This window comes from Rhinichthys klamathensis, unplaced genomic scaffold (assembly GCF_029890125.1).
Source record: "Rhinichthys klamathensis goyatoka isolate OS25496 unplaced genomic scaffold, OSU_Roscu_1.1 h1tg000308l_1, whole genome shotgun sequence".
NCBI classification, from domain to species: domain Eukaryota; kingdom Metazoa; phylum Chordata; class Actinopteri; order Cypriniformes; family Leuciscidae; genus Rhinichthys; species Rhinichthys klamathensis.
Genome location: NW_026606826.1, coordinates 1171203 through 1191775, shown reverse-complemented (window position 1 = coordinate 1191775; position 20573 = coordinate 1171203). Strand labels below are relative to the sequence as shown.

The 20573-nt window shown below is 38.2% G+C and overlaps 1 protein-coding gene across 7 annotated transcripts in view; it reads right to left on the bottom strand.

Moving 5' to 3' along the window:
* The window catches only part of grm1a (glutamate receptor, metabotropic 1a), a 29063-nt gene that overhangs the window by 7494 nt on the left and 996 nt on the right, over positions 1-20573 (bottom strand). For 2 of the 7 annotated variants that reach the window (XM_056270735.1, XM_056270742.1), the window contains exons 1-5: positions 18956-19064; positions 16516-17369; positions 12276-12525; positions 3846-4081; positions 1269-1515 (exon numbers count right to left, since the gene is read on the bottom strand). In XM_056270735.1, the coding sequence (XP_056126710.1) occupies positions 1269-1515; positions 3846-4081; positions 12276-12525; positions 16516-17251 (1469 nt within the window). In that variant the 5' untranslated portion in view covers positions 17252-17369; positions 18956-19064. Of the gene's footprint in view, positions 1-1268; positions 1516-3845; positions 4082-12275; positions 12526-12629; positions 12781-16515; positions 17373-18890; positions 18909-18955; positions 19071-20573 lie in introns of those variants that run through there. The other 5 variants (XM_056270738.1, XM_056270737.1, XM_056270740.1 and 2 more) reach the window with 5 other exon arrangements.

Genomic DNA, 20573 nt, shown 5'->3' with positions numbered 1-20573 from the left:
TAACCTGAGGGTGATGATCAATTGTTGCCTTAGAGTAAGGCAGGGCAACTATTGCCTTTGAGATCCACTTTCCTGCCGAGTTTAGCTCCAAACCTAATCAAACACACCTGACCAAGCTAATCAAGGGCTGGGTCCGAAAATGTAGCTGACTTGCTGCCTCGGACAATGTCTCTTATCAGACAATGACTTTATTGGCAGCGATTCTGCACGGAGGTACCTTTTCAGACAGACTTCTGAGGCAGCGTAACGGTTTAATGATCTATAGCAAAATAGAGCGAGCTTTGGTGATAACTAAGCAAATATTTAATTACTGCAGTATTATTTCTCTCTAGAAATGACATCAGAGGTCATGCCAGAAGTGAGAAAACATTGGTAAAAAACATTTACACACAAACTGACCACCAATCGCAACTTTTAGATGTCATCTTATTTTTTAGTTCAGCTGTCACAGAACGGAAAGCACAGGATTGTGGGATATCAAAGGCAGGATAACTATATCAGGCAGGTGTGTTTGATCAAGGTTGGCGCTAAACTCTTCAGGAAAGTGGATCTTGAGTTGAGAATGGGTATTCAAAATGGTCCGTGTTACACTGGCCATTCGGGTATGAGTTGTCATGCTGACTTTAAACTAGATCTGTTCCTAAACCTAGTGAGCTGGCTTTGTACTAAGACAGCTGCCTTCTACTCATTGAAATATCAGATTAGGAACACTCTACAAAGGCAGCAATTCCACACACAATTGTTTGTGATGTTAGCATGTTGCTAAGCTAACAGCATGATACTCCAAGCATAAAAATACACATAAAAAATATTGGGTTTAACAGTCAATTTTACTCTAAGTTATAAGATGGTATCAGCTGGTAGCTGGACATGCTTGTTTTACAGTGGCTTTGGGCACTTTTTAGACTTAAGGACCTGCTGCCCGTCATGTTAAATCAGCTAAACACCAGCTTTGCCAGGCTGGGAGGTCAGCAGTGAACAGCAAACCAGCTTAGGCTGGTTTAAATGTTTGTTTGTTTGTTTGTTTGTTAGGTTTTTTTTCCAGCAGAATTTCAGCACGTTTGGGTTAACGTGTTGCATAAACACATTCATACACATCCATATAAATACACATATTTTGGGTAAACAGTCAATTTTTATTTACTCTAATTTAGTTATTTTAATTTTAGCACAAAAAGGGCACTTTGCTATTAGCAATTAAAGGGGCAGGTAGCTTACTAGGTTTTAGAATAGAGCACTAGTACATACACATTAGTCTTGCCATTTACCTCCCAGGCGAGTCTCCGTTTACATCAAAGTAGATTTCCTCTCCAGACACGCCGGCAAAGGAGGTCTTGAGTATATAGTCCAGCAGCTTACTGCCGTCAATGGGATCCATCGCCTCACACAGGCCAACGTGGTCTGGGCACAGCTCTTTGTGCATATCATGAAGGCCATGAGCCATTGCATAAATCGCATTGATCACAAAGCCCATCTTGCTGTCCTGGACATAGTTGTCTTTCAAGCTCTCATTTCCTGTCAGGGAAAGATTATAAACAAGTGTGTGAGATTAAAGTAAGGACTATTTTCATATTTGTGCCACTCTGCCTCCATCCATCCAGGATTTGATATGTTTATCTGTTGGAATTGCTTGCAATTTAACAAATAAAAAATTCTGACACTATAATGAATTAAATTAAGCACTAAGTACAGCCAGAGGCTCTGTGCTGTCAAAATATAAACCAAAAAATTGCAAATTTTCTCATTATTATAGACTGACTAAAGGCAGAATGTCACTTTGTCTTAATGTTATATATAATTGTATGCCCCTAATATTAAAATATGATCACATTTAGAGAGTGACACTAAGAGTGAATAAAGGGAAGGAGAGTCCTGCTGGCAGGCTGGCAAACTTCATGCGTTCACTTAGTTTCATATCTTAGCACTGGCAAGCCACTGGAAAAAAGCCATATTCATAAGCCAGCTGATGGAAAAGCCATTCCAGTGCTACATTCAAGAGAGATCAGAGGCAAGAAATAAAATCATAGATTCATTAAATAGAATTCTCATTTAAATGCCGTTCCTGGAAGTTGTGCACTGCAAAAAAAAAAAAAAAATCTTAATCAGTATTTTTGTCTTGTTTTTCAGTAAAAATGCCATCCTTAAAACAAAATATATTCACCTGGAAAAAAAAACTGCCATTGCCATTAGTTAAATGTTTTTGTTGTTGTTGTTTTAAGCATAAATTAATCAGAATTTATTGAGATTTTTGCTTAAAACAAGAAAATAAATATAAACAATAAAATAATGTGCCAATGAGGTAAGAAAAATCAACTAAATTCACATATTCTCTGAAAATAAGTTTTAATAATTTATCCAGTTTTACTTCTCAAGAAAAATAGTTTTGTTTAAAAGATGTTTAGATATTTGTGCAGGAAAAACAAAAATACTTAGATTTTTTGCAGTGAATAAATCATCCAAGTGAACTCTTCACTCTCACACACATGCAGACGGGGTGGGTACCTCGTTACTCTGTGACTGTCTTTTTTTGCGCATTCACACAGTTTCACACACACTTTGTGACGGAATATTCTCCTTGTGCAACAAGCTTTTCTTGTGCTCTCAGTGCCATCAAGCCAACCCTACAAGCAGCACAGAAGAGCTGGACTGATATCTTGCTTTGGCAGCATACAGTCTGACCTTGCTTGACTTTTAGACTAAACTGAAGTCTTCTCGAGATACAGCTCATCAAAAGTTTAAGATCAATATCAATCTGATTCCTATCCAAGTGCATGGTCAGGGTACAACAATAAAACGTGAGACAAAGAACAGCCTTAGCACTAATCATAGCACACTTGGAGCTCAATGCCCATAGTGTAGTAGTTCAGGATATGTTTATTTTACAGAGAGTCAGCAGCTTAATAAATGATAATGATGAAACTAACTGATGTATTTCTGTCATTTCCCATCTTCACTGTATGTGATGTACCTCTCTGAACTGCACATCATCTTCATAACTGAGAATAGCTCTGCCAATCAAATAAGCCAAACACAGTCCAACCTATTGTGCTGTCTGTTGCCATAGTGAAGTGCTTCTTCAGTGCAGGTATCATAACATCATGTCTCTCATCAACTCTCACTTACCACCATGAGTGTCTTTCAGAAGAAGAGAACAATAACAAACTTTAAGCTTATTAAAGCAATCAAAAACTAACCGACATTACTACAGTCTTATATATTTAGTATATATTTAGGATTCTAGTGATTAAATTACATTATAGATTATATTTGTTCTTAGTGTCTGATTATTGTTATGCAAAATAAAGTTTTTATTAACTGTGGGAGAAGCAGCATGTTTTCTCAAGCACTGTCTCTCAACAATACAGTAATATGTATCGAACAAAAAAATGTTAAACTATATTTCTATGTGGACAAGCAAAGGTAAAAATTATTGGAAAAGCACAAAAGATGAGGGGGCACAACTCAGTTTACCTATATCACCTTTTAAAGCGCCAACCAGAGGATAATAACATGGAAAGAAATGGAGGGAAATATACAGAGTTACCATACACATAATTCAGTAAAATGTCATCATGCACACAATATTTTCCTGAAAACTGAATAATTAAATCAGACAGACATCAGTTATGCACAATAACAAATCTTTTTCATTCAATTGCCAAACAGACCACATATTATGAGAATGAGCAAAATGATACAAATATATCACATTTACTTGTTCTCCTTCAATTTATTTAGCCTAATATGAAATGTTACTCACATCTTACATATACTAATTAGATATCAAATGATATCTTACATATTCATACTGATATCTTTTGAATGTCTTTTGGTTCTTTGTTTACCTGTGCAGATTTTCTGGAAGTTATGGTTCTCCTGGGGATGACCAGGAATGCGGCACTGGAAGCGGTACTGCCAGAACTCAGCAAACCACGGGTTCCTTGTGTTGGTGTCCAAACCCAGCTTCAGAAAGTACTCATTAAATGACTGAACTTCTTCCGTTTGCAACTTCATTGTGATCCCACCATCTGCTTCCTGCTCATATCCTTCTACCACCTCATCACGATCTGCCCAGCCATCACTTTAGAAGAAAAGAGAGAACATAACATGTAAGAGGATGAGGAATTTGTGTCATAACGATCCAGCTTCTTTGTATAAACACAGCTTTCATATTTCATACAAATGAGAAGAGATTCAGTAAACCAGTGGGCACCAAAGCATTTCAGTGTTGAGCTGTGAGTGGTTGTGTTTAGTTGATCTAATTTAAACCTGGAAGTAAACGGAACATTTTCGGATTTTGTAAACATGGAACTTTTGAACAAATAAATACATTAAAATAAAAATGATTAAGAGTTATATTTCAGATTTTACACTATGTCTTAAATGACAGCAGCATTCTATTACTTGAGGCTAAGACATTATGAAATTCATTTTTTCAAGTCAACTTCTCACTTAAAAAATTGTACCAATAATATAAATGTATTTATAATATAAATAAATTTAATTATTTATTTATTGCTAAATTAGAAGCATTTTCTCTACTGACTGCAGACTTTTGGACCCCATTTTCTTTCTCTCCTCTTTCACTACTCACATATTTCTCACAGTTACTGCCAAATGTTTGCCCATTTTGTTTTGTTATTCGATATCTTCATCATTCTCTGCTCGCCCAACTTTCCTTCCTCTACTTCTCCATGTGGTATCATACAGCGAATTAGACAAAATTACCTTAGAGGATTTGACCTAAAATACATCTCCCTAAACAGCTTTGCACCCCACAGTAGAGCAGAAAATGGCAGAGATTAGATAGAGCCGAGCTCTACAGAGAGTTGTATTACCTCCATGAATAATGAATGAGCTGAAGCTCAGGTAGAAACTCATGTGTGCTGCTATGATAGGCAGATATGGCAGTGTCCTGAGGCTGAAGACAGGCTAACTAGAGAGGTGATGGCACATACTCTAGGAAGACAGGAGCTGTTTGATTTCATCACAGCACAATCCTTCAATTAATAGATTAATCTCAACAGCCCAACTATTTTTACCATTGATAATAATTAGAAATGGTTCTTGAACACCAAATCAGCACATTCAAATGATTTCGGAAGGATCATGTAACATGTTTTTACTTTGTTTCATTGTGTTTTTGGTTCTGTCCTATTTACCTGTGTGCCCTGTCAGCTGACCTAGTTGTATGTGTCTGTTTGATTCATTACACCTGTCGTCCAATTAATTGGCATGCCCTTGAACTCCACAAGCACGCCCACAACCCTGCCCACAACACGCCCACAACCCCGCCTCTGTGGATAATGTCTTGTATGGACTCTGGAAGAAATTTGGAGGTGTCTGGGGAAGATATTTCTCTGTTTCTCCCACCCCCACTGGTCCCGCCCAGCCCTGAATCTCCTGTTTCTCCGCTGGTTCCGCCCAGCCCCATGGCGCCTGTGCTCCCTGTGATCCCTAACAGCCTCCCTCTCCCACCTCCTCTTCCCAAATCAGCCAGTTCCTCAGCCCCACCTCCTCTGGTTCCCTTCAGCCTCTCTGCATCTCCAACACCTTTTTGTGAGGAACTGCCTTGGTGCTTCAGTTCTACAGCTCCGACCAGTGAGGAGGTTCCCCTGGCTCCGCTTCCAGCCTACAAACCCATCACTCCCATTGCGGCCTGTCGACCTATCGGCTCCGTCTTGGCTCCTCCTTCCCTCGGCTCCACCAGAAACCATCGCCCTGACGGCTCCACCGGGCTCCCTCTTCCCACCAGCTCCGTCTTGGTCAGATGTCGTCCTGCCTGCACCTTCGGCTCCATCTGGCTCCGCCTTTGCCCTGGCTCCACCTTCATCCTTAGTCCCACCAGCTCCACATCAGTCCTCAGGCTCCCTGGTTCCACTGTGGACGTTCGTCGCTGCAGCTCCACCTCGATCTCCAGTGCCAGCGATGTCACGTGGGCTCATTGTCTCGTCGGCTCCACCTGGGTCTCCATCTCCAGCAGCTCCATCTCCATTGGTCGTCCCCAGGGTGTTTGTTTTGCTTTGTTTTGTTGAAGCTTTTCCATCACAGGAATAAATTACATTTTAAAGTCGACATATAGCGCCGTTGCGCGAGTTCGAGTCCCGGCTCGCAGACCTTTCCCGATCCCGTCCCCCTCTCTCTCTCTCCAACCTTGCTTCCTGTCCACTCTATACTATCCTATCATAATAAAGGCAGGAAAAAATAGTCAAAAAAAATCTTTACAAAAAAAAAAAACATTTAAAAGTAATATGTAATATGTTTATTTTTAATAAAATAAATGCAGCTTTGGTTGTCATGGGCGACTTCTTTCAAAAACATTTTAAAATCTTACCGACCCTAATCTTTGGAATGGTAGTGTATGTTTACTGTACATTTATATTGCATTGTCATATAAACAAAACAAAACATTTTTGAAACTGAAAAATATCAGTTCAGAGAGGGAGTCAATTGTGAACTCAATGGCTTTGGCTGATTCACTGAATGATTCGGATTCAAACCGCTAACTCGCAAGCAAGTTCAAGGCTTTCCTTTTGAATCTTTTCAACTGGCTCATTAAAAAGAACCAGTTCATAAGAGTAATAATTTGATAAAGAACTAAACATCCCCGCTTGCACTGTGTTTGTTGTTGCATGCAGGAAACTAACAATCTAAAGATGCATCTAACTAACATTACTAGATGATGACAAAACTGCATATGTGGATGCAGACAATGTTTATCTGACTAATGCCAATGGTGACTAAATGCTATCCTTTTTTTGTCCTCCTCTGCTCTCTCTTCCTATCCTCTGTTCCCTCATTACTCATTCAAATCCAGTATATTGTGCATGTGTGCTCTGGTTGACTGTTGCTCGATCCTCTCTAGAGGACTGAGTAAGACAGTGCAGGCTTAGGCTGAGGGCCATTAGAACTCATCCAAAAAGCCTTTACTAATTCATGGCGCTCCAGTTAGCAGCAGCCTGGCTCTGTGTTTCACAAGCAGCATTGCTGCTGGGAGCCCACATCACGCCCGCTCTCGCTCGCCCCACACCAGCTTTCATCTGCCTCCATTATTCTCTCTCCCCTTCTCACATTCACATACACACACATCACGAGACTTTCTCATGTCCTCTCTGCATGCCTCTTTTTTCTCCTAAAAACCCAAATCAGTCCATTCATATCCAAAACCTTTCAATGTCAGCCTCTTTCTAAGATTCTTTGAATTCACAAGGGGCAAAACTTGAAAACTTGCGTATAGTGACATGAAGTAAATAGTGTAAAATCAACTTCTTAAACATTACAACAGCAGTTTGAGTGCAAACAGATGTGCTTTATTTCCTATGGGACGTGGTGTACTACAGTTCCAATGACAGGGCTGCTGGGATGCCTGCAGGCTTCCCTCACTCTAATGTAGTTTTGCTGTCGCTGTTTGAACCTTAAAGACTTGAAAGTGACCTCAGAGCATCTGTGAAGCGCTGCTAAAGACTGGCAGGTCAACACAAACAGGTTTAATATCTGCAGCTTTCCAGAGACTGTAATGTTAATGCTTCAACCCAGCTAGCTTCCTTTTTGGCTTATTTTTGTGGCAGAATCTCACTAAAAGAGTTTAGTGAGTTTTTCTCTCTTCTGTCTCTTTTTTCTCTCTCGTTTTCCAGTTCCATCCCAACTTCCTCTAATGAACTGATTTTTCAGCCACATGTGGGAACTTCCCATACACAGACATTTCGAAAACCTGTTAAAGTCACTCTTTCTCACTCTCTGTTCGCCCTCATGACTAATACATCTTTTAATACATTCAAAATGGAGGGCAAATGAGAAAGAGATGTTTCCTGAGAATTAGCCTCCGTGGGGCTTTACGAGAGCGGTTCTCTTACAAAACCGCAATATCCGCAGATGATAACTTCTACAAGGAGGTCACAGGCAATCATGCAGCACTGCATGCACTAAAGAATGCTGAATCCAATTCCCCACATTACTTGAAGAGAAAATAACCTAGAAATAAAGAAGAAAAGTTATTTGGAGAGTTCAAACGCACCTTTGAGTAAATGACCCACTTAAATACAAACGTGGTAAAGAATGTTGCTAAAGTCATATGGCAAGTTTAGAACATGAAAGGGTAAAAAAAAGAAGTAGGAGTGAAGCCAGGACCGATCTCAAGGACATAATGCTTTATTAAAAGTACTGATAGTTAAAATCAGATAAATTAAGGCCAAGCACTTCAAGTCATTTTATCATTATCAATGGTGGTTGAGTCATACTATGAAACAGATGTCCTTTTCCAGTTTGCTAAGTGATTTTTCAAGGTTATTTACTGACAATTGTTTACAAATAATAAATAACATAAAAAATTAACATATGCTGGCATATAATTATGCCTTATAAAAAGATAATTTAAAGCTTTCATTTCTACAAATAATTACTTTTCAATTATCAGTGGTTTATTTTAAACATAACAAAACATAAAATAACGTGATTTCTAAAATGAAGTAAAGTAAAAGTAAAGGCATTTATAATGTTACAAAAAATGTACAGTATATTTCAAATAAATGCTTTTGAACTTTCTGTTCATCAAATAACCCTGAAATAAATGTCTCATGGTTTCCACAATATTAAGCAGTGCAACATTGATAATAATAAGAAATGTATCTTGATATCCACATTAGAATGATTTCTGAAGGATCATGTGACACTGAAGACTGCTGAAAATTCAGCTTTGCCATCACAGGAATAAATGACATATGAAAATATAAAATATTAAAATAGAAAATATATTACTGACTCAAAATTTCTAAAGTTATTGGTCCTATATTTAACCTAAACAAATTCCATGCAAATAATGGTCTATTCTCCTGAGACAAACTGATAAGACTCCTAATTTCTCTCTATAAAGAGACACATCAAAAAAACTATTGGCAAAAATCATGACAGCTGATTACAGAAAAAAAAAAAACAATATGCAATATTCTCACAGAATGAGCAGAGCTGAGAGGCAGCGTGATGCTAATAAAAGAGAGAGGGCTTCTCAGGGACGCTCAAGTTGAAAGTGGAAAGTTGTATAGTAATAACAATATGCATGTATACATACATATATGTATATATATATTATATACACACACACATTGCATGAAGGATGAACTCTAGGAACCAAATGTGGCATAGTAATGCACTAACAACCACTAAGAACTCTTAAGAAATTGTACAGGTGCCGAGTTATAAAGATGGAGAAGCACTCACATTTTCTTTTCTGAAAAATATATTTATCTCTTCTTTCAACTGGTCTTAGAAGAATGTGTAATGAGAGGGGAGAAGGAGTGTTTGGAGGAAAAACGCAAAAAGATTAGGAACTAGGAACACAGAAGGCACTAGGGGAGGAGAGCGCTGCTATTTAAACATTTAATTTGGATTCCTGTCAGTGCTTGAAACAACACAGTTGAAATACTGAAGAGCTGATGTTGTTTTTCTGTCCTGAGAGCAATAATATGTGCCTATGAAAATATCTCTGGGGCACATGCTGTATGGGACACTAAAAAAGAAGTTAGAAATATAGCGGGAATGAATTTGATTTGATCATTAAGAGGCAGAGGTAAACATATAGTGCCCAGTGTAGCTTGACTACTTCTGGGGAATCCGATAAGCCTTAAAGGGAAGCTCCCTGTGAGACTGAGGATGTTGATTAGAAATTACAAAGTCGATGTTTTTTCTGCTGCTGTACAAAATTACATACCCTGCTTTTTGGTAAGACATGAGCTGGCTAAGAATAAACAAAGCAGAGGAAGAAGAACACCTGGACCTCATCCTCTTTCACAGAAGAGCTCTCCAAACATACTCCCTCCCTTTCTCTCTTTCTCTCTCTCTTTCTTAATCACACTCACTTTCTCTCTCACTCCATCTCTATCTCAGATACACATCATCAACTGTCTTGCTTGAAGGCTTGGACTCAGATTATCATGACAATGCAAGGCGTGTTTTAATGAATAAATCTCCATTAGTTCCCAAAAGCAGTTCTGATGTCTGTCTCTCTCTCTTTCCCTCTGTTTTCCTCTCGAACATGTACTGATAAAAACACACATGTTCGTTTCTATTACCCAACTGAAAACTGAATGAGACAGGGTCATGCAGAAACGAAAGCAGACGAAAAGCCAGACTCCAGACACAATGTTTTGACCTAGAAAGTCTGTTAGCTGAATATGATGGCCTGCCTGTGATTGTACGTGGGTGGGCTATAGATGCTGCCTTGATATAGATTAAACAAGATAGCTGCTACAATTCATTTCCAGATCTTCAAGTCTGCAAGGATTCCGTCCGTGAATATTATCCAGCATTGCTCTGATTTCGCTATCAGACAATTTGAATGATCAAAGAATAGCCTTAGTAAATCAAACAACTGTGAGGAAAGTGTAATATCTTTGATTATATGACAATACCTCAAAACATATTTACCCATTTGGGGTCCTGAAGGTTTTTTTCCGATATTGACCGGCTGACTGTATTCAGCTTATTTACTCAGCCATTGAATTCTGCAAATATTAGGAAATTTCAGACCACCGCGATTAACCAATTCTTAAAGAGTGTTCTCTAGAGACTCGCAATAACAACAAGTAGCAAAGAAAGAACAAAATTCCTTGTGGCGGTATGGCTTATGGGGACCAGTGTTATTTTAATAATATTTATTATAATATTTATTGATATTTTCAATTAGTTTTCATTTTTATATTTTCATGTTTCAATTTATTTTTGGTAATTTTTAGGTGGTTTTAGAACTTCAACTTATTTCTTCAACTCATTTATGCCAGGGCAACATTTCTAGTTTTTTTTTATTTTTCAGGGATATTTAAAAAATATCGGCCGATATATCGGCCTTGGTGATATATCGGTTGACCACTACTGAAAATTCAGCTTTTCCATCACAGGAATAAATTACATATGAAAATGTAAAACATTAAAATAGAAAAGATCTTACTGACCCAAAACTTGTGAATGTTAGTGGTCCCAAATTTCACCTAAACTGATTCCATGCAAATAATGCTCTACACTTCTGTGACCGATAATACTCATATTCCTCTCTATGAAGACACACATCTAAAAACAAATGGCAAGATGACAGCTGATTACAGAAAAAAAAATCTATATACAATATGTAAATAATATGCAATATTCTCACAGCAATTTTAGTACTTCAACTAATTTCTTCACCTCATTTATGGGTTGCACTTTATTTTACAGTACTTACAGTGTACTTACCCACCAAAATACTGAGTAATGTAAAGTAACAACATGGGTTAAGGTTAGGTTTAGGGGTAGGTTCAGGGTTAGTTATTACCCCCAGTTCTTGTCATTACTACAATAAGTACATAGCATGTACATGTGAAACAGGATTGTAAATTAAAGTGTTACCCATTTATGTCAAGGCAATATTTCTTCTTCTTTTTTTATCATCGATGGTGCGATGACCCTCTTGGAATTGCTCTGTTTATTTCATTTAAGTTTTTCATCTAATATATACAGCTTTATTTCAATTACCAAAAACATAGTTTTAGTTAACAAAATTATATATAATATTTTGTTAACAATAATAAATATATTATTTTAAGTGATGACATGATGCATGAATTGAGGTTGGTTTACCAAAGATCAACTTTTGCTTGCCTACTTGTTATTTGCCATCAGATTAATTTCCTGAGAGGCTGTGAGATTGAATATTTAATACTCAGCCCACAGCATTTTTCCATGCCTGATCTAAAATCAAGTGACGAGCCTCTCTGGCACAAGCACCCAAACATAATCTCAAACACTGACACCATATAAGACAAAGGCAGGAAGCAGGAGGCCGTTTCCAGGGATGTGTGAGCCAGCTACTGAATCACAAATTATTCATTAGTGGCGAAAAGTGTGAAAAGCGCCTCTGTTCACAATGTCCATATTTAATCTCATCTGGTTTCCCTGGAAACTTCTGTATTCAGTAGCAACACTTATTTCCAAGCATTCCGATGTCTGTTCTTCTTTCGCCATGATTGGAAACACATAGGCACTCAAAGCAACACATAAAATGTAATAATAATTATTGATAGTATAAGAATCATATTTGCTTATTTTGCAAACAATATGCAAAAGTATTTTGCTCCACCAAAAATGATTCAATTGTGATATAGCCATGAGCAAGACAGTGTGGGTGTCATTTTGACTCGTTTGCCCTTTGTGTCTCTTTCAAAGCTCGCAATTTATTTTGACATGAGCGAACATGAGCAAATTATATCTAAGCGTTCTCAGGGATGCAGTTTTTCTTAGTAAAACCTTACCTCCCAATTAGCTGGAACTCTCCAGCAACCCCAAGGCGCCGCATGGCCGTCAGCAGGCCACGCACAGTCATTCCTTCACAGAAGCAGACAACCACGCGGGCTTTGGGCAGACGCTCCCGGAGTTTATTAAGCAGACGGTCAAAGTGCTTTTCGCCAGCATTACTGTATATCTTATCAGAGTGTGCGATACACAGACCCTCCTCTGCGGCCAACTCCTTAAAGGCTTCCATGCCACTCTCACCATAGTTACCTGTGGTCAGACACAAAATGTAGGACGGTTAATAAAGGATAACATAAAACACATATGAAACTAGTGCAGCTTTAATCAAAGACACAGAATGGAGGATGGATTACCGCCACTGATCCAACACCTGTCAGAACAGTCAGAGTCCAGGATAAGAAATGGATGACAGTTGACTATGGAGGACACAAAATGACAGGCAGACAGGCAACTGAAAAAGACATGAAATGAAGAAATGGTCACCACCATTTAGGATACAAAATGGCGTCATACAGCTAGAATGAGAAACAAAAATTTAAAACAAAAAAAGGTCATTATCATCCCTTTTTGGAATGCTTGATTCTGATTGGTTGACTACTGCATTCTGAAATTAAATATGTTTGTAATTATAATGACTGCTAAACTGCAAAACATTTCCTAAAGGGATATGATAGTTCACCAAAAACGAAAATTCTATTGTCATTTACTCACCCTCATGTTATTCCAGATTATGACACACAAAAAGATCAATTACAAAAGGTCTCTGTGCCTTTGTGTACACACAATTAAAGTCAATGGCGGGTTTTGGACAGATTTGAAGTCGAAACATTCTTCAAAAGCATCAACATGAGAGAGAAAATGACAGAATTTTCATTTTTGGGTGAACTATCCCTTTAAGTCACTCATCCCTCTACGCTCTCATTCTTCTCATATTCCATAATAATTTGTTTATTTATTGAGTAAGTAGCCAAGCAATATTTAAGTTAAGGACTGACTGATCATTATCCCTTAATTGTATTCCACAGGCATTGTACTGTAACTAGACAAGTACACCAATAACACTTTGTGGTGCTCTTGAGAATTACCGCAAATTACCATAATAGGTCACTTGAACACACTGTGTCCTTTTCAAAATATTGTATGAATCAGAAACGATTCTGTACAAAAGCATGCAGCTCACGACGGTACATTTAAAACATCTTCCGTTCCATTCTACATCTGGGCTGCCAGGCGAAATTTACATCTTATTGTGCGGGCAGTAGAGGTCACTGCTGTTGACTGAGCTCAAAAGAAGAACAGTGACTCTGTCTTATCAGGAGAGATGAGTGGTGTGTGTGGTCACCGATGACTGTCTGGAGGTCAGTCTGTGTGGAGTGGGTGTGCGGGTGACAATCTGAACACATTCACAGGTCTGTGGCTCTCTAACAATTCCCTTTCTCTCTCATTCTCTTGTTTGGAACAGGTTTATGTTATCCCATTGTAGCTTTCTCTTTCTCACTAGTCATTAGTATTATTAGTCATTAGAGTATTAGCAGACTCTGTCTGCTTAATATCTGCTAACACTCAAAATATTCCACTGACTAGAAGCAATATTTCAAGTACTTGTCAACTTATTCTACTAACCCTAACCTAACAGTCTAACTCTAATGAGAGTTAGTTGACGTAGTTGTAAAGTTACTTATATTTAGTAGAATGTCTAAAGTGGACTATCTTAATTAAGTGTAACCATAAATAATAAAACTGCATGCTACACAATATGGTTGTCCTACAAAGTGAGAAGACCAAAATGTTTGCTAGTTAAAAAGGAAATACTGGTTTTATAGTCTTGTATATTTTTTTCTAAAGGTGTTTGTCATTTTTAAAGGCATCTCATTTTAGCATTTCTGCTCACGTTCATAAAATTCTGTGGGGGAAAAAACAGACATGTGAGTTAAGAAACCAAACACTATAATCATTCCCTTCATTCATTTCATGTCTTTGATAGATCATGTGAATCTGATTTGAAACAAATACTTCAGCTGAAAAAAGAAAGCTAGTGATGTCCTCCTGGTGTCATATTAATACCATTTGAAGCATATAGTTAAAGTGAATATGAATATTCTAAAGAAGAAAGGTACCACAAGGACAGTTAAATAAACAATTTGATGCTAGTACTCAAAGTTACTGACAATAATACTGACATGATCTGTTTTTAGAGGGCTTTTTTTTGTGGCACTTTTCAACTGCTCACGCTGGGAGATCAGCCAAACCAGTTGAAGACCAGGCTGGGTGACCTGTTTAAACCAGTTGAGACCAGCAAGCCGGCTCTAGATTTAGTTATTTTTTTCAGCAGGACATCAAAATAATGATTTAAGAAAAAAATTACCATGCAAGCTTGAGTAAAACTGGTGCATGTTTAAATATGGCCATTAAAACGTCTTTAAACCAGACATGAATTTATATTTGGCTGGGTAATTAATGTAATCAAAGATCTTTGCTGTCACTATGAGCAACATGGCAGCGGTGTCCGACACAGTTGCTGATGTTGTGTTAATGAGTTATTGTCTACAGTGCATGACTGATAAACCATTACAGAGTCTCTCCTGAAAGGGAAGAGTCATCTTTCTAATTAGTTATCACCAGGACAGAGAACTGAGCATCAGCATTATATTGCTTATTTAAATCTGTGCCTGTGCTGCCCCTTTACTGCCCCTTTATTTTTTAACATTAACTTAGAAGTAGGCAGATATGTCAAAGTCTATTAATAAGAAACCAGAAGGACATCACTAACAAAATTCCAATAGTATCACGACCTGGCATGTATTACGACCTGGCATGCATCAGAACTTCAATAATATTTTGCATTGGTTTTTACTCACTGAAGTTTGCTGACAGTAATCTAAAGAGGATTTTTTATATACACATATAAAGAATATAAACCAAGTTCTATCTGACCTTATTTACTTTTAATTCCACCAGCTAGGAACAGAATTAAAACTCTATCAGCGTAAAAGAAAACAAAAAGTGATTTGACCCATTCATTAATCATCTCAATGTGTGGTTTAACAAACAAGCCTTCCACCTTTGGACATTTTATAAACAAATCAACTGAATTGAAAATGATACACATAACAATGCTGGAGGGAGCAACAAAAAAATGTGTGTGTGTTGTATGCGAAAAGGGGAGAATACATTATTACCCTCATTATGTATGGAGTCATTAAAGCATGCTTCCATAAATAATAAGAAGGTCTTTGGTCCACTTGCACTACAACTCTAATGGAAGTGAATTACCATTTAGGTTAGGTACATTTAAAGAGTGGTGCACTCATTATATTCAAATGCAGCTTTTCCCAATTGTTTTGACTTAATTAAAAATGTTAACACTTAAATCATATCATTAAAAGTTCATGGATTTATATTCAAAGCCAGACTTACAAAACCTCCTTCTAATCAAATTCCGATAACATATTCAATGTAGAGGAAAACAGAGAGGGTTGTGTAACATGGAGTCTAACCCATTAGAACTGAGTTACAATGGTGAAATCACCATCATACCACACCCACTGTGACCACCAAGTGACAGCAGAAGTTATAAGATTATGCATAAGTACCATGTCTGGCTAATAGCTTGATTGTGATCAATTTTGACATGTAACATCCACACCAGCTTTGATCTACATGTTTCAAAAACTGGAAATATCATGGCTGACCATGGGGAGGGACCCACGGACGGTTATTGCACATAATGGGACAGTGATTGGGCTATACATTTGCACAACACACTGTCTGTCATCTTAACCTGTGTATTTCTATATTTGTTATTAGCTCTTTATTTTAAAATGCTTTTTTTGATTATCACAAAATAATACACAACATTTAAAATGCCTTTGTTTTCCATTGATAACCCATCCATTAAAGAGGCAGATTGTACAGCATGCACTAAGCATTCATTTACACACTACATTCAGTAACAGGGTTTTTTTAAGTGTAAAAGTGTTACAACACTCTTCTGTCTCCGTTACTAAGTTAAAACACCTGCTCGCATATGATTAATTTATGAATTTACATAGGTTTAGCAGAAAAATGTTTGAAGTTTTAATCAAATAGCCAAAAACAAACAGTCAAACAAAATGTGTTACAGTAATGACATGAGAGATAGGTTACCTGTATTCTTACATTTACAATGTTTAGAAAAGTTGTTTGAAATGTCTCATAGCAAGAGGACTAGTGAGAACTCAGGTCTCACCAATGACTTACCCTCTGTGTGAACCGCAGACACGTAGGTCCAGTTATAATGTTGGACAATGTCGAGCATGGCGCGCGCCTGCAGCGTGTCAGAGGGCACGACACGGAGGAAGTATTTGAAGAGGGTTTTGTCGCTCAGGTCTATGCTGGTGGCCGAATAAGCAATCTGGGGAATATTAAACAGCTGGAGGAGATTCTGCACCTGGATGGCCACCGAGCTGGAGCCCGGACCTATGACTCCAGCGATGGGCTTCTTACTGGGAGGAGGCTGGTTGGAAGGCGTCCCGTCGATGCACCACTTAGATCCGTCTTTGTCGTCCCGAATGGAGATGAGAGAGTCTCGAATGAACTCGATGCTTTGCTCCAGAGCAACGGATGAGTGCCAGCACGAGTCCCTGATCTCGCAGCCCAGGGTGATGTTGGGCAGCAGGTTCTGGTCGGAGTTGATACGGTCCAGCGTATAGAACATCGCCTCCACCCGTTGAATGCCGTACTGCTCTCGCACATCCCCGCATTTTCTATCGGCCACACGTTCGGCGGACGGCTGGTGGTGCACGGAGAAGAGCGCACCGATGATCACGTCGCCATCCATGCGGGCGACAGACCGGGCCACCGCGCGCGGGGCCGCCGAGCGCTTGTATATGTTCCCAAGCGCGTGAGATAAGAGTGTCGGTAGAAACAGACACATGAACAGTGGTAAGTGTCCGCACGAGACACGGGGCATCTTCAAGCGTGCCATGTTCCACATTGTGTGACGGGCATAGCGTGCGAGCTGCTCGTGCCAGCGGTGCTCGTTTCTCTGCAGTCCCAGATTCAATTAAGCAACCGTGATGCGCACGTGAGACAACATTAATGCGGCCTGACACCTGCTGAGAAAACACAACACAGAGTTAGTTAGGGACAACGTGTGCATCTATTACAATCCATTCATTTATTATGCATCTATTTTTTTTAAAGCATGCATAAAGTAATGCAAGAGAGTGATCATTTAACAATGAGGGAGTGCTGTAAATCAGGGTGTGTTGTAACAGTTTAACCAATTAAAAATTAGTTACATGGGTGAATCACTTCCCTAAATGCTGAGATGGTAGTTATAAAACTCTAAATAAAATATAAACGATTTGTAGGACAAATATAATGCGCTAAAAAGACAAAGATATAGTTTAGAATTAAATTTGTGATCATATTGATGTTAAATGACAGAACATCTGAATCAGCAGTTCTCGTTTGATCTGATACAGAACATCCACACAAGCTTTTCATCTGTCTAAAACTAGAAATACCATGTCCAAGGGTTGTAAAACTTTGCAACTTATTTCTAGGTGCAAAAAGATTGCACAAAATGGGACCGTTTTTCGTAATGTTCAGTGTCTGTCATGCTTTTAAAGTTGTTAGCCAATGTTTTTTGCATTTTATATCTGTTGTATAATTTTATGTACAGTTTTGAATAGAAATATTTCCTATAGATTACTATTTTAATTAAAATGGGGGTGGTATAACAATTGTACATTTGATCACCACAATAAATACGTGCACAATTTAAAATGTAGCCTACTTGTTTTCGGTTGTTGTAAGAGCTCACCTAGTGGGGTAGGCTGAAACAACAACACCCGTGTGACATAAAATTAGGCAGTTTAGGGATAAACTGTAGATTTACAAACTCATTAGTTAAGTGGCAAGACAAATATAGGAATAATATACAACACGCGCCGGTCTCTGTTGACTGTCGCTTTAGAAGCCCTGCCAATGAAGTTTCCCTATGAAGGCAAACTTACGTCATTATTCAGTCTTTGCAAAATAACTGCGAGCGAGAGATTCACGGTCAAATTTAAGAAAGAGAAACATATAACCACAGAATGAGCAAGTTTTACTGGCGACGTCGTCGTCTTTCACGTCCTTGCAGGGGCAAGTTTGGGGCGGTTTCAGCACCGCGGACAGCGCAGACAACCGTATGACGATGACAATGAATGAAACTAAGACGCGCCTTTAGTCAAAGCACAACTATTGAATGCAAAGTGTTTGCACACAAACCGCGGATACCCTGTGTCCCCTTAAATCTCAATGCGACTATATAGGCTACAAGACAAACTTATTTTCATACTGAACGAGATTAATTTAATTGCCCTCATCTCACTAACATCTTCATTTGAGTATAAATCCAGAGAAAGAGAACAAACAGAAGCCTAAAAACAACTATTGTGCCAATATCACACAGATAGACATAGATGTCTTGTGCCATACATTCAGATTCGTTGTTCTGTCGTTTCCATTCAGCAAGTATAAGCATTACTGACTTAATCGATTGCACTCAATGACAAATTAGATATAATTACGATGCAATGCCTCCTGTACTCGCATTAGTGACATTGCCGCACATCTGTCCGTACCTGCAGTTACCAGGAAATACAAACAACAACGGAAACATCTGCACAGGAATTCGATCGCTACGCACCTGAGTCAATGAGATATCGCCTCACCTCCTTCTGAGACAGCTGCTGCACTGATGATATACTTCAGTTATCCGTCTGCATCCCAGCCAGTGGATCTCCCCCCCTCTCTCTCTCTCTCTCTCTCTCTCTCTCTCTCTCTCTCTCTCTCTCTCAGTGATGTAAATATCATATGGCACGTACAGTGTGGATTGATTGACAGCCTAACCGAGCCTAAATAATTATAATCAAACTATTTTTTAACAAAACATTTTTGTTGTGATAAACTTGTTATACCTATCTATAGTCTACATATTTAATAAGTTTACAAAGTAATAAAGGATGTCTGTAATTATGATTTGTCAATGTACACCCCGATACTAATCAGAACAGAAAACGTTCGAGCAGGCTTCTGTTGCTATGGTTACGTCCTCAATCGAACGCGATTTCTGTTCGCGAGGGTCGAATTTATTAATAATTAATTACGAATTATTTTGTAATTAAAAGTTAGGACTAATTTGTAATTAACTTTCTTTTTTTTCTTCTTTTTTTTTACTGAAAAACTTGCATTTAAAAACAAACATATTAATGGACATAATTCTAAGGAGTAGGCTACTATTAAGATCGAACAGGTAAAACCGGCTTGGTCAGGCTGAGAGACCATCTTAAACCAGTTTAAACCAGCAAACCATCTTAGACAGGTTTTTAGCTAGTTTAAAACGACTAAAGAAAGTTTTGGAATGGGGGAAAAGAGGTAGGGGTGTGGAAGAAAACCACTCAAAGTCGTTTTTTAATTGGGTTCAAATCTGTATAGCCTAAAAGTAGGCCTATGTTATTATTGGCCCATATGTAACAAAATTAAAGATTAAAATGAATGAAGCTTGCATGGTCCTTGGACATATGCGTCATAATGGAGGCAGCAAAGGATGAATATCTTTCTTTTGAAAAACAGGAAATACTTTATGGTAACAGACATGAAAAATACATACGGAATTTAGGACACAATTTAACAAAAGATTGACATGTTTGGGTTCGTTGCCACTATCACCTCTGGCTTGCTTAGTTGGGGACAGATACTATTCAATAGTATTATAGATATGACTGTCACTATTGGATAAGAACTGAGAACTCATTTCATATTTGATGAACTTTTCACAATTATTGAATGGAACTGAATCAACACTGAACAGACCTCTGCTGAACCATGACACTCTTTGCTTTTTAGAGCTGCTTTACAGCAGAACTGAACTCTGTTTGCATCATTGAATCATTATCTCCCTGTTTACTCATGTAAAGCTGCTTTGAAACAATCTGTATTGTACAGTATAAAGCGCTGCGCTAGGCTATATAAATAAAGGTGACTTGACATGATTTAACACTAGATAAACATATTAAACACTAGAAATACATATGCTGATATGAATCTCATGTGAAATAGCATAATTGTATGGATATTTATCGAATCTCTCCACTAGCAGCAGCTCTCTATTCAGAAAGATTTGGCTAGGCCTACTAATAGCAGTATGAGGGTGAACAGCATGTGAAAGTATACAGCGCCATCTGCTGACAGAACGACTCTTCGTTTCTAGACTTGACAATGTCTAATTACATTCTGCCAACCTCATCTACTGGCAGCATTTCTCT